We start from the raw sequence: 14,607 nt of genomic DNA, 5'->3' as shown, positions 1-14,607 counted from the left end.
AAACCTTAGGTTAGAGATCAATTAACTCCAATAAAGTTCTTTCCACTTATTTCACAGACCCATACCAGAAGATACAATACCTTACAATAACCAAATGAAAAGGAATTAACCTAGACCGGATATGTTAATGAAAGACAAAAAAAGTGTTCCAAATACAGAAGACAAAAAAAGTTCACTTCAACTTTTTATATTCTCCCTGCTGCCTAAACCTTAACACATATAGAGAATCGGTACCCATACAGCTACTTCAGTGCACTGAAGATTGTTTTATTCAATAAGGAAGTACAGTGCAAATGTCTATTATGCATATTATCCATTATGAAACAGAAGACTTACCCCAGTGTACTGTTGGAGGAAGAGTCACTGTCTGACGGGTCTTTCGTCCCCAACTTTTCCTCACGTTCTTCCTGTAAGGTGGACAAAAAATTAGGTTAGATTTCTGACAATGTTAGCTGTTGTGTTACGCCAAATGGCAGTTATACTGGCTACACAGATACAGCCTGGTACTGCAGGTATTTGCTGATGGAGGTGTGGGGAAATGCAAGCAAACTCACACACACACACACACACACACACACACACACACACAAACACTCACACACACACACACATGCACACACACACATTTACACACACGCACACATGTACACACATTCACACACACGCACGTACACACACACACACTCACACACACACACACACGCATGCACACACACACACACTCTCACACACACACACACACACACACATATGAAAGTGTGAAAGCCTTCTTACCCTGAGACTCTCCTGGAAGGACGAGGCCTGGTACTGTGCATACTTGCTGATGGAGGTGTACGATCGATGGCTCTCACATCTCCAGACTTTCTGTCTCGATACCGGGTCCCAGTTCTCGTCAGAAGCCTGAAGAATCTGCACACACACGGGGAAGACAGTTGAGTTGTGTGAAGTACATATTTAGGTGCCTCATAGTAACACACATCTGTTACATAGTGAGTGAGTGAGTAAGCAAGTGAGCATAATACTGATCTCCAGAGAACAAATTTTTTCTGTGTCCGAACCTTCACCTGGTAGTGCTTTTAATTAGCACATCTGTAATACGCGAATGAGTGTGTGTGTATGAGTGTAACACTGATTTCTATGGGGTGAAATTTTCCCTACCTGTGTCCTAACCTCCACCTGGTGGTCTCCGTTTGCCTCCACCAGGGTTTTCGTGGAGAAGAGCCCGAGGTCGAGCTTGAGCGCGGCCGCTAGTCCCCGTACCACGGCGATCGGAACGTTCGGGGACTGCAGGTAGTCCTGTAACGCTGGCGAGAAGGCATCTTTTTTGTTTTCAATCTGGGGAGAAAAAGGAGACACAACGATGTTAAGTTTCGCAGTCCAGACTATTGTGACAGACCAAAGTTGCCAGAGAAAGAGGAGATTACAAATTCAGCCTTCTGTTTTCCATTAGTGACAACTCTCCTAATTACCTGTCATAGTATAAATGACATTTCAAATGACTTGTACAGGCCGAATACAGTTCGAAAAAGGAACTATGCAGCTCCAGATGTCTTACTGAGGGACGACTGTGCGTGCAAGATGTCGGTTAGCTTGAGGAATGAATCCCCAACTACTATGTATGCCCTCTTTCAAATGACGTTAAATTCAAAACACACTGGTTATGGTTTCAAACATGGAGCCTCTATACGGCCCACGAAATCAAAGAATCGTTCTTCAAGTATATAGACATGATATATAGGTATAGTTGGTGTACTCACATATATACTGGGTGTGGGGGGGTTGAGCTTGTCCTTGGGCAGGGGTGGGTAGGGTGGCTCGGGCGGGCAGGGTGGCTTGTCCCGGTCGAACAGAATACTGTTGTTACTGAGTCCGTTCATGCCCAGGAGTTTGCACGTGGCCAGCACCGTCTTCGCGTTTGCATAGATCAGCCTCCGCGGCGAACACAGCGACTCTTCCAGCTTGTGGTTCAAGGGAGCGACTGTGTTGATTTTTAAGGGCTTTTCCGGTGGCGGGCCAACGTGGTTCTGTTGTGGCGGTGGTGGTTCGTTCGGGACGTGATTGTGTGAGGCGGTGACGGACGGGCTGGGGTGATGATTGTTCGACGGCGATGATGATGAATTTGCGACTACGGGCGAAACTTCCTCGTTCGCGCTGCCCTTTCTCTCGAGTTTCGGGAAGGTCGATCTGGAATGGCCGTTGTTGTTTGCTGGCGGTGAGGTAACGTGATTCGATGAACTCTGACCTACGAACTGCGAATGCGAGGGGTTAAAGTTCGACGATGAAGAGAAGAGGGCGGGGGACGAGCTAGCGACAGGGGGAGGGGTCTTGAACGTATCGACGCTGTTTTCGACAACGGGACCGTTTGACAAACCGTGGCCGGATGTACCCGGGGATAGTCGAGTAGCGTTCACTGTGCTCGTTGCCATGTGATTGGACTCTGCGTGAGTTCTGTGGGGCTCGACTCTACTCTGCGGTGGTAACCTGGGTGACGACGACAACGCATCGTTCATGGTTGCCATGCCGATGGGCGTTGCCGTGGAAGGCCCCGCCCGGTTACCACCAACCGGATGATGATGAGCACCAGAGTTCAGATTTCCGATTGCCGAAGACGGGGAAAAGCGTCCTGCAGAGGAGGCAACACCTGAGGTAGCGAGACTGGGGAGGACACCTGTGAATGAATGAATAAATGAATGAATAAATGTTTTATTTATTAACTAAACTAAAATTTTACTAGAATTACAGACCAAGAAATAACTATTCTTCTTTTAACTTCCCAAAACCCACTAATTTTAGAAAAGGTGGGACATTACGTCTTCCATCGTCTAAAAAACGATAATTGCCCTATAGTTGTCACTATATTGTCATATACCTTAATATGTTATAGTTTGTTGTCAGTTGACTTGAATGTCTATTTTTGTATCATTACTGTTTTAGTGTGTATTTTGTATGTGGAGAGACAACTGGCAGAGGTGCAATTATGCACCTGTTTTGTCTCTCCTCTATGCTACCTGCTGTTGCATTGGAAAGTCTAATAAATAAATAAATAATAAATAAAAGTGAACAGGTAAACGTAACAAGGAAAGAGTAGAACTAAACAGAACCAACCTGTGTTACCTTGGTAACCCTTCAAGGTCAGCGGGTTCAGCATCCCTCTCCCTCCCGGGGGGCTGAGAATGGTCTGGTCCCCGTTGACCCGTTGTAAGGTCGCGGGGTTGTTGTTGTTGCCGGGGGCAACGACGGGGAATGTTCTTTGATTGACGCCGTTACTACTAGTGTTTTCCGCCGCTGCTGCTACGTTCTGAGGTAGGATTCCTCCGAATGAACCTTGCTGAAAAGGCACATTTGGGCTGTTGTTGTTGTTGTTCCCGGTCATCGTCGTGGAAACGGTTGCCATGGTTGCAGAGAGCGCGGCGCGGTGGTCTGCCATGTTGGGTAACGTGCTGCGGTGCTGCTGCTGTTGCACCATGGGATTGGGCGTCAGCGTGTTAACGGCAGGCGGTTGTTGGTTGCTGAGACTGTTGTTGCTCGCTGAGGTAGAGTTGAACGGAAACTGTCCCGGGATGTTACCAAACGTTGTGGGGCTGGGGAACCCGGGGTTGTTGTGGGGGGGTGGGACACGAGGAGGGGGGTTGTTGGGGCCAGCCCCCTTGTGTGGGTAGGGAGGGGGAGGGCCGAGGGAGGCTGAGGGGGGTGGAGGGCCGTTAGGGGGGTGCCTGTTCATCTCGTGCTGCTGTTGGAGGTTGTACTGATGCTCCAGCTGCTCCAGGACTAACAACTGACTGGGGTTCAGCGTGGCACGGGTCTGTATGGAGGGGTACAGAAACAGGGGGTTAAGGTACAGGCTTGTTTCAAATTGTATCACGCTGTGTATTGTGTTCATACATATTCACCAGAGTAAACCAAGATGGAACTTACACAAAACAAGATGAAGTAAATCCAGGACCTGTACAATTGAATTGACCAACTCTACATAAGGCCCACTTGGCATGTCTAAATGAAAGACTTTTTGGTGGTCCCTTACACAATTTTGCCCATTGACACAGTCACTAGTAATTCATCTCGTATTTATCAAATTATACTTATCAACTCTGTACAGAAATGTGCAATAAATGTCTCGATTTATCCATTAACAACAATAATATTGTTCCAGAATATGAATTTTCCCCAAAAGTGAAAGTGGTGAAAGTCCTTGTGTCTCACCTGTTTGAGGTGCCTGAGCAGGGACACCTGCTGGGGTTTCAGGTAGAAGGAGGGAGGGGGTGCTCCGTGGGGGGGTACGGGACCCTGCGGTGCAGGGGGGGAGGACTGGGATGGTCCACCGGCAGGGGGGGTCCACGTGGCCGTCGCAATGTCACCGGAAGACTGGCAGGGAAAAAAAATCAGAAACGGAATGGGTTAGTACAAGTTGTTGCTGAAGAGTATGCAAACAGAAAAACTAAACTTAAACTTAAGAAGTAACTAACAACATGTAGATGATACAAAATACAATTATACATGAATTGGTACTGATAAATTCTCTAAAAACAGTCACACAATCCAGATAGCATTTTCTACCTTTGGATAACAGTGACCAAGAATGAGTCAGAAAACAAGTGTAACCCGTAGAAAACTACACAATTCTTTACTATTGTTTGCTTTTGCAACTTGAAGAAACAATCTTCACTCTTGATTTGCACATTACAACGATTATTAAATAGACTGCACATTTGGTTATACATATTGTGCTGCTTTCAGACTGTATCCAATGCACTGTTTTTTTGCTTCAAAGGCTGTTAAGTATATATAATTTTGTGATGCGTCATGGATTCCAGATTCCAACAACCATATTCCTTTGCCTACTAGGCTACAGCTCTAATAATTGACTGCTTTGACATTTAGGCAGCCAAGGATGGAGAAATTGACGTACCATATTCCTTCTCCTCTTGGCTGCGCTGCCTTCGAAGGCTGCACAGTATTTATGTTTGTTATCTGTCATAATTTTTGCCTCCACCTACCATATTCCTTCTCCTCACTTTGTCTGTGTCCTCTCATTTGTTTTCACTACTGTTTTTCAAAATAAAAAAAGAAAAAAAAAATGACCCACCATATTCCTTCTCCTCTTGGCTGCGCTGCCTTCGAAGGCGTTGCTGTGGAGTTGCATGCTGGGCTGCGGCGGCGGCATGGCGCCCGTCAGGTTGCCAGGCAACCCGGGAGGATTGACCAATCCCAGAGCCTCGCCCCCCGGGCCGCGGAGGTGCGCAATGTTCCGCTGTAGCGCGCCCTGACGAGACGTGAGCTCGGCAGGGATGGGTAAGGTCCACGCCTCCTCAATACTCGGCAGGATTTTTTGTCTGGGAGAAAGAAACGACAAATAAGATACTGACGTTCACGACAATCCATCAATCGATATATCCTCCTTGAAATATTTTTCAACAAACGCCCCTGCAGTTCCAGGGCAAGCAGTTAGGGGGCTCAAACTCAAGTCAGCACAAGAGCTATCTACCATGTAAATGTTGTGCTTGTCTGGAGGAAAGAAACAACAAAGAAGATATAGACGTTGCAATTCACCTTGCTATACTTTGTTGCAGTTTTTATCTATTGTAATGGCCACACAAAGTACTGTTTCTTTGTTACAAAGTGTCTACCCTGACAACAGAAATGAAACAAGATACTGACAATAAATAAACTCTACTCTTTCAGAAAAGTTGAAACAGCAAAACTAGCATCATTCCCTTAATTTCAACATTGTTTTCACCTAAATTTATCATCTAATACTGCTATATTTTAGTAAACCTTTTCCACTTTTCCATTCATTTGGCAAGAATATAATGTTAAGACTTTAGAAGAATACAATCTTGAGACTCTAGAGAAAAAGTAACAGTACAAGGTAGGGTTTACTACAAGAGAAGAACTTACTTGTTCTGCATGTGAGGAGGAGGCATGTTGCTAAGCTGGGCCTGTAGGGCCTTCACCCGGTCGGTTAGCTGGGGACTGGGCGAATCTGGGGGGGAAAGGCACGCATCACAGTCAGGGTTTGTTACAATTACATGAACTGCTACAACTGTTGCTCTTTCTTGATACAACATATATACAACAAACAGCTACAAAAATGTAGCACATGAAAGACAACATTTTCTGTTTAATGTAAACTTTTATTGCTACACTTTATACCAAAGTCAGAGCCAACAACTGTGGCGACTCATTGCTACATCACATGTAGCCATTCCCTACTTTTACAACCAACTGAGCTACACTTTTTATTCCTTCCATTTACGACAAACTGTAGCAATTCTTTGCTACATCAAAAGTGGCAGTTCCTTACTTTTACTGTTTGCTGCGTGGATGTAGCAGGTCAGGGCGTCCCTGGGCTGCTGACATGCCTCATACAGGATGCCCAGGTCCGTCCAGGCTGCCGTGTGTGAGCGGTCTAGCTGTACCGCACAGATGTACGCCTGCAGTGCATCCATTGGCTGGTTCTGTTGCTGGTACAGAACGCTGGGGGATAGGAGAAAGTGAGTTTACTTCAACTGGAAAAACGTTTTTGATGTACAGGTGTCAGAAAGTGCAAATTACAGTGCATATTGAGGCAGAAGAAAAACAACTAAGATAACTTTGATGCTAATGAAACCCTCTAAATATTTTTTTAAAAGTAAAGCTAGCATTGACTGTAAAGAAACTCCAAAATGCAGCTATTGCTTCGAACATTTCTTTCTTACACTAGCTAATCTTACAGCTACCATGCACTTACTTTTCTATTCACTTAAATTTTATGCCTTGCCATCTTAGGACTCTATAGATGAATGCTTAAGGACCTAACCTTATGTCTTTAGATATACATAAGAAGCTTTCCTTACCCAATGGAGCACCAGGTGTCAGCGCTTGCCTCCGTCTTGTCGATTGAGTGACGGTACGAGAGAAAAGCATCATGCACCTTCCCCACACTGGAAAAGCACCTAAAAAACAACAAAACATAATGTGATGAAATCTGTAGTATGGCAATAAACTGCAAGGTGGCATGATAGGAAATGTGTATCTCCTCAACACTGGAAAAGCACATGACAAATCATGCACTGTAAGATATGCAGTAATGTAATAATGTGCAAGGTAGCAGAACTTGCAAACACTGTCCACCATGCTGGAGTTACAATCATACTATTGAGATAACCTGCACAGGCTTAATGCCATCAAACACACCTCAATGTTATGATTACAATCCTGCAGTACCGGTGAATCCTGCAAGGAGGCATTGTACACCAGTACATCCAAGCTGGAAACTTTGTATTCAGTGCCAGAATCGTTATGAAAACTAAATGATATCAACCCCTGTAGCAATAATGGTATCTTCCAACTGGTAACAGTTTCTAGTAGGCTACAGGACTGATCCATTGGGTAAACAGGGGTGTCGTACCTTCCTAGGAAGTACCAGGACTGTCCGTTGTCAGGGTCGGCCTCGATGGATTTCTGCAGGCACTGGATGGCCTGTGCCTCGCGACTGGCCTTGTCTCCAAAACTGTCACCAGCGATGTGGTGCATCCAGCCTGAATAAACAAACAAACAAACAAACAACAAACATTAGTGTCGTCGATGAAGTTTAGACATCCAGGTAATAAGATACACCAAAAAGCAGTTGCTCAAGCAACTGGATATGATTTTAGAAACAGTCAGATATTTCAGGTAGCATCCACTAGCTTTCGTCAGTGACTGAGAAACCAGCCTAAACAAACAAACAAACAAACATTAGTGTCAACAACAACTTTGGAGCAGCCCTGTCTTAAAAACTAATACTAGTAACTAGTGGTAGACCCTTAAGTATAAAACTGCAACAGCAAAAACGAAGTATCAAATAGATCATTGCTACATTCAAAATGAAAAGTCACAACTTGTTGCAAATGTCACCAACAATGATACATTTGGCCTAAGGTACAAGAATTAAGGGAAAGGCCTTCTAGTGGGATTGACCAAGGTTCAAAGAGTTCCATGTTAAACAACAACTAACCACAGAGTTTGACAAAACACAGTTGACAGTACAAGTAATATGGTCTTCTGAGAAACATGGAAAAGACACTTTCACACCAGAAGAACACAGTTCTATGTAACCAGCTCTGAAACCCCTGACTGTTTGTATGTCAGCTGTCATATTCAATTTTCCACTGGCTTAACATGTCATTAAGTACATTCATCATGCAATTAGTCAATGACAGCTTCTTTCTGATCTAGACATGACGCATTAGACTTCAGAAAAACAAAAAAAACTTTGGCTTGCTTGGTATACTAGTGGTACATGTGACACCGGCAAGTGTATCAAAATCAAGAAGTAATTTTTCTTTAATTTAACAACTGGTAAAAGGGCAACCCTTCTCAAATCTACAGACAAGAGGTTATATTCAATACTGGGAAAGACATTAATCATATAATTTGAAGGTTTTTCTTGACATGCAACACCAATTAATATTGTAGCAAGTTCTCTTTTATTCAGATACCGGGACTTGGAAACTTATACCATAGCTTTGGTTGGCATTTCTTTCAAGTACATAGCAAGAAGATGAATCTTTGTGTGGGATTTAAGGTTTCTTACTTGTTTTTACAAATGACTTAACATTTCTGCCCTGAGGGGTTCACACCCGAACATACGCCGACCATCTGTTCATATATCATAAGTGTCCAGGTGTGTTTATGTTTGTCACCTGTTACAGTTTCATTTCTGATCACTGGTGTGGAAGACTCTACGTCAAAAGAATTCCATCAAACAATTATATGAACAAAAAAACTATGAGGTCAGGGTCAATATATGATTGAAGTTGTCAGAAAAATAGCATCATATTGTGTATGAAAGTCTTTGTTGAAAAAATGTAACAGTTGGTAGATATAAAGTTTGTCACCTGTTAGAGTGTCATTTTTGATCACTGGTGTGGAAGACTCTACGTCAAAAGAATTCCTTCAAACAATTATATGTAAATGAACATAAAAACTATGAAGTCAAGGCCAATATATGATTGAAGTTGTCAGAAAAATAGCATCATTGTGTGTGTGTCTTTGTTGAAAAAGGCAACAGTTGGTAGATAAAAGTTTGTCGCCTGTTAGAGTCTCATTTCTGATCACTGGTGTGGAAGACTCTACCTCAAAAGAATTCCATCAAACAATTATATGATCACAATTACAAAAACTATGACTTCATGAACAAACTAGAGTAACAATTGATGATTGAGGTTGTCAAGAAAAATTGCATTATTGTGTTTGAAAGTCTTTGTTGAAAAATGTAACAGTTGGTATATATAAAGTTTGTCACCTGTTAGAGTATCATTTCTGATCACTGGACTGGAAGACTCTACGTCAAAAGAATTCCATCAAACAATTATATGAACAAAAAAACTATGAGGTCAGAGTTATATGATTGAAGTTGTAAGAAAAATAGCATCATTGTGCGTATGAAAGTCTTTGTTGAAAAAAGGAAACAGTTGGTAGATACAAAGTTTGTCACCTGTTAGAGTATCATTTCTGATCACTGGACTGGAAGACTCTACGTCAAAAGAATTCCATCAAACAATTATATGAACAAAAAAACTATGAGGTCAGGGTCAATATGTGATTTTAGTTGTCAGAAAAATTAGAATCATATTGTGTATGAAGGTCTTTGTTGAAATTTTAAGGTAACAGTTGGTACATACAGATTGTTTTTTCACTATGAACACAAAAACTATGAATTCAAGGCAAACTGTTGATTGAAGTTGTTAGAAAAATAGCATCATTGTGTGTGTGTCTTTGTTGAAAAATGTAACAGTTGGTACATACAGATTGTTTTTTGACTATGTGATGATTATAAGAACACAAAAACTATGAATTCAAGGCCAATTGATGATTGAAGTTTTCAGAAAAATTGCATCATATTGTGTATGAAGTTCTTTGTTGAAATATTAAGGTAACAGTTGGTAGATACAGAGTATTTTTTCTGGGAGTAGGACCATTGAATGTCAATAGAAATGCCATCAGACAGTTATACATTTTGAAAAGACAATGGCATCAAGGACAGCCGACAAAATTGTAATACTATACATAATAGTAATACTGTTATAGGTTGTGAAAGGCTTTGTTTTAAAAAAAAATGGGCACACATAACAGCTGGAATATGGAGTTTTTTTTTGGAGGTAAAGTAGGAAAATGTCAAATGCCAATCTGAATTCTATCAAAACATTATCTTTTAAAAGACTATGAGATTAGAGACCACTGACAATGACAGTTGTCACAAAAACACCACCATAGTTTTGTTGATACTAGTGCACCTTTAATTATTTTTCCTGTCCAAAAATACCTAAAAGATACCTAAAAGTACACTAGCTCTTACAGCAGCTGGTGTAAATATAGGTATTTTTGGACAGAAAAAATAACTTAAGCTGTCAGAGAATAAAAACAAGGGACAGAGGGGCAGAATCTACTACCAAATGAAATGTCACTTATTATCTCCTCTGGTCTCTTAGTGTCACTGACGTAAGGTAGTGGATGCTACCTGAAACGTCTGACCGTTTACCAAATCATATCCAGTTGCCTGGGTAACTGCTTTTTGGCATAAATATCACCAAAATTTAACTAAGAATCTTTCTGTGCATTCATCATTTTATTGCAGTAAAAAAAATCATATATGCTTCATCCAAGAGCAGTAATGTACTTTCCCCATTAGAAATATGAAATTAATTTGTTGTACTGACAATTTATATAAATCAAAAGGTGGGTATACAAAAGCACTGGTATAAAAGCATATTGCCTGGGGAATAAACCATCATTTTAGGACATTTCAAACCGTTTTAGACATCAAAGCCGACCAATCAGGCTTCAGCATGACCCGATTTCCCCTGACGGAGATCAAATTACACATCAAAGCAGGGGGCTGATCATTACTGCTATTATCATTCTACCTGGGGACAGTACATTACTGCTCTGGGATGACGCATTTGTCAAATTTTTGATTGGAAAGACTTGGTTCGTATAAAGCAGTTTTCTGGACAGTGTATGCCATTCTGTCATTTGATGAAATTTTGCTGCTTTCGACAGACATAAATTTTGCCCATCTTTAAATTTGACAGATATATGGAAAGTGATTCCATCAAATTAAGCTTAAAAGTCTACCATCAAATTTAGCCACTCAAAATGCAGTTAAATAGCATTTCAGAGGGTCAAAATTTCATACGTGTCTGTATATGTATTGTAATGTTAATGTTTATTTGTATCTACTGTGTACAAAATTGTAAAAATCAGTGTTATTCAGCTTGGTTGATTTGTGATATGGCTGCAAGGCTGATTTTATTTATAAAACTTAAAAACTTGAAAACTTGAAACCTGACCACTATGCTATGAAAAAATCCCGGTGAGAACCCTGCTTCTGTAAAGAGAATGACCACAATGATGCTGAATTATTCATCTCACATCCGCAGCCTCATCAGCTGTGACTCGGGGTCCTGGAGTCTGACCTCCGGGTGACCCCGCGTGTCCGGCCAACTTGCGCTAACCCCGGCTCAATCACGTCCCAACACTCCTGACGTAAAGCCTACACCGCATCAAAGAACCCCTACACTGTTTCGACACCTTTTCTATACAACCTAACAACATGTATTCTATAGAACCCAACACCTATATTCTATAGAACCTAATAAGTATTCTATAGAACCTAACACCAATTCTATAGAACCCCAACAGGTCTTCTATAGAACCTAACAACATGTATTCTATAGAACTCAACACGTATTCCAAAGAACCTAACACTTGTTCTATAGAACTCAGCTGTCTTCTATACAGCCCAACACTGGGTCAAAGGGAACTGGCACAATGGATGAATAATCAGCATGGTACATTACCCCCACTTCATAACATTTTGTGAAAACACTGAAAACCTGAGGTGTATAAAAAGTTGTACTTGCTACACAAAACCAATGATTATTACTGAAAAATTTGGTAGCAATTTCTTTACAGCAAGAAGTATACTGTCATACTGATGGGAACAAGTTTGAACTCTTTTATGCAGAACAATTTTTTTTGCAATGCAAAATTACTCAATTACAACTTCTTTTAAGCAAGGGCATTCACCTAGCTTTTGTAGGAAAAATTTAAAATCTTCTGCTGTAAAAGAATTTGTATTTGCAATACAAAATCAATGACCTTCACCAAAAATTCTGTAAGAGTGTAACATATTCTTTACACCAAGAAGTGTACTAACCAAGCTGTAGGGAAATAATGTAAAACATTTGTTACAATTCTAACACATTATCAACAATCTTTGTTACAGATTTTGTAGCGAATTGTTGCATACTGACCTAGCTGTCTGAGGGTGTTCGCCTTGACAGAAGCCGACGGGTTTTCCACCAGAATCTGCTCGTATGCCTCCTTAGCCTGCTTCAGCTTGTGCTGCAAGGAACGGAAAGGGAAAGTAAGGTAAGTACAAGGTAAGACACCTGTATTTTTCCTTTCAAAATCAATTTTTTTTAATGGAGTAGTTCAATGCAAGGCCTATACAACCACCTCTCTGCATTGACCTAGAAATATGAGAGAAACATGGCTATGTCAAGAGATGGTGGTGAACGTTTGATTTGAAAGCCTGTAGATTGTAGGTTGGTGGGAAACACTTGTCAGGGAGGGAATTCCAAACTAGATCTTTTTCAATTTCTTCCCATATGTGCAATCTGCATGGTCACAAGTTAACACAACTAAAGCTTAATTTTTCTTACTTTTGCCAAAAAATAGCTCTTAAGCAACTGGATATGATTTTGGAAACGGTCAGACATTTCAGGTAGTATCCACTACCTTTCATCAGTGGCGCATCTTATTACCTGGATATCTAACGTTCACTGACATTAAAGCTCTATCTTGTATGTATAATTTAGCCCACACTTCACTCTGAGATAGCTCTAAGTTGATTTAAGGCATATGTACAAGCGCCAATGATTTCAAAACTACACATATAATACAGCACACAAAAAATAAGCGTTCAACTCACCTGGATCTCAAATAGATGTGCTATGTGAAAGCGAACTGTAAAGAAAAAACAGAGAAACACACGTTACTAAAAATTGTACCAACAATTCTACTGTCAGAAAGTGCAAGTGATCTTGAGCCAGTTTAGCTCATTGAAGAGCTAATCTCCCACTGGTCGTGACAGAGAAGACAAAGGCTATGTACAGTATTTACAGGTTCATTGTACCGGGGAAATTCCCCTAGCTCTTTTCAACCAACACAGTGAAAAGTGGACCACGGCTTAACGTCCCGTCCTAAGGACTGCCACCCTAAACAGTATCAGATTTGCTTGATGTAGTATTACTAAGTCCTGTCTGTCCCGATTTCCAGACATAAGGAAGTGAACACATGTTACGTGGGCAGAGGAAATAAAAGAAAGACCATGTTTTGTCTCACTTGTCCAATTTTAGAAACAAAGCGCTGCCTTAAATAAGTTGATCTATTTGCGGTGACTTTTCAACAAAGAAGTGATTATCAAATTTAGATGTTTTGACTAGTACATGCCAATCTTAGAAACAATCCATTGCCTTCATTAGGCAGCATCGTTAGAAGCAATTTTTCAGGGAAAGAATAATTAACTAGAAAGGCCGACATTTGCTTGAGAGCAAATGCAGCAGATGGCTTCACCACATCCCCCATACCGAAAATGGATCTATCCTACGATGGCTGCCAATAGTCTACACCCCCATGCAGCAATGGAACCTTCCAATGCCGGAAATAGCCAAAAAGCCCTATTTTACATAACTTTAAAGTGGTGTATGTCAAAATCGAGAATGACATTCTTTGGACATGTGTCCAAGGTATCCCCATACCAAATTTCACAAACTGATTGCTTATTCCAATGCTGCACCGATTCTCACAGATTCCCCCATGATAGCTACTGACTTTCCCCTTTATTCCAGTGATTCATGTAAAGGTGGCAAGATAGCATCCCCTTGATAGTTACTGATCATCCCCTATATTCCAATAATACATGAAAGGAGGGCATCACAGATTCCCCCTGATGGTTACTGGCTCTCCCCCATATTCCAATAATACATGAGGAGGGGGCATCACAGAGTCCCTGCAATAGTTACTGATCCTCCCCCTATATTCCAATACATCTAAAGGGGGCATCGCAGATTCCCTCTGATAGTTAGTGACTCTCCCCTGTATCCTAGTAATACTGTACATGTAACCAGGACAGATTCCCCTATAATAGTTAGTGACTCTCCCCTGTATTCCACTAAGTAAACGGGGCATTACAAATTCCCCGTGATAGTTAGTGACTCTCCCCTATATCCCAGTAATACATGTAACCAGGACAGACAGCCTGGAGAGTTAGGAAGACAGATAGACTGTGTACAGAGGGGAGAACAGGGGGCCTGCATGCCCTTTTTCGTAAGGCGTAATCAGGCCCTTTTCGTAATCCGTAGGCTGCCTCAAAAAAAAAAAAAAAAATCAACGTAATTAGTAATAGTACATTAGCTGCAAAACGTAAAGTCGTAATCAGCTCTGAGATTTAAACATAATTTGTAATTGGCGGCTAAAATATTTTGTAATTCGTAATGAGTACCCCCCCATGCAGGCCCTCAACAGGGGTTGCCTAAATGTGACTCCACTGCGCAGGTCTACATTAGATAGGCAGACAGA

At 41.4% G+C, this 14,607-nt stretch overlaps 1 protein-coding gene across 6 annotated transcripts in view; it reads right to left on the bottom strand.

The window, feature by feature from the left end:
* The window catches only part of LOC109485731 (histone demethylase UTY-like), a 94,251-nt gene that overhangs the window by 5,715 nt on the left and 73,929 nt on the right, over positions 1-14,607 (bottom strand). For all 6 annotated transcript variants that reach the window (XM_019789397.1, XM_019789396.1, XM_019789395.1 and 3 more), the window contains 13 exons: positions 12,959-12,993; positions 12,279-12,369; positions 7,388-7,517; positions 6,834-6,932; positions 6,302-6,474; positions 5,896-5,980; positions 5,084-5,330; positions 4,201-4,362; positions 3,106-3,802; positions 1,758-2,668; positions 1,159-1,335; positions 775-909; positions 337-407 (listed from right to left, as the gene is read on the bottom strand). In XM_019789397.1, coding sequence (XP_019644956.1) covers positions 337-407; positions 775-909; positions 1,159-1,335; positions 1,758-2,668; positions 3,106-3,802; positions 4,201-4,362; positions 5,084-5,330; positions 5,896-5,980; positions 6,302-6,474; positions 6,834-6,932; positions 7,388-7,517; positions 12,279-12,369; positions 12,959-12,993 — 3,013 coding nt within the window. The remainder of the gene's footprint in view (positions 1-336; positions 408-774; positions 910-1,158; positions 1,336-1,757; positions 2,669-3,105; positions 3,803-4,200; positions 4,363-5,083; positions 5,331-5,895; positions 5,981-6,301; positions 6,475-6,833; positions 6,933-7,387; positions 7,518-12,278; positions 12,370-12,958; positions 12,994-14,607) is intronic.

This window comes from Branchiostoma belcheri, unplaced genomic scaffold (genome assembly GCF_001625305.1).
Source record: "Branchiostoma belcheri isolate BF01 breed outbred unplaced genomic scaffold, Haploidv18h27 scaffold78, whole genome shotgun sequence".
NCBI lineage: Eukaryota > Metazoa > Chordata > Leptocardii > Amphioxiformes > Branchiostomatidae > Branchiostoma > Branchiostoma belcheri.
This window is presented reverse-complemented; position numbering and strand designations above follow the sequence as displayed.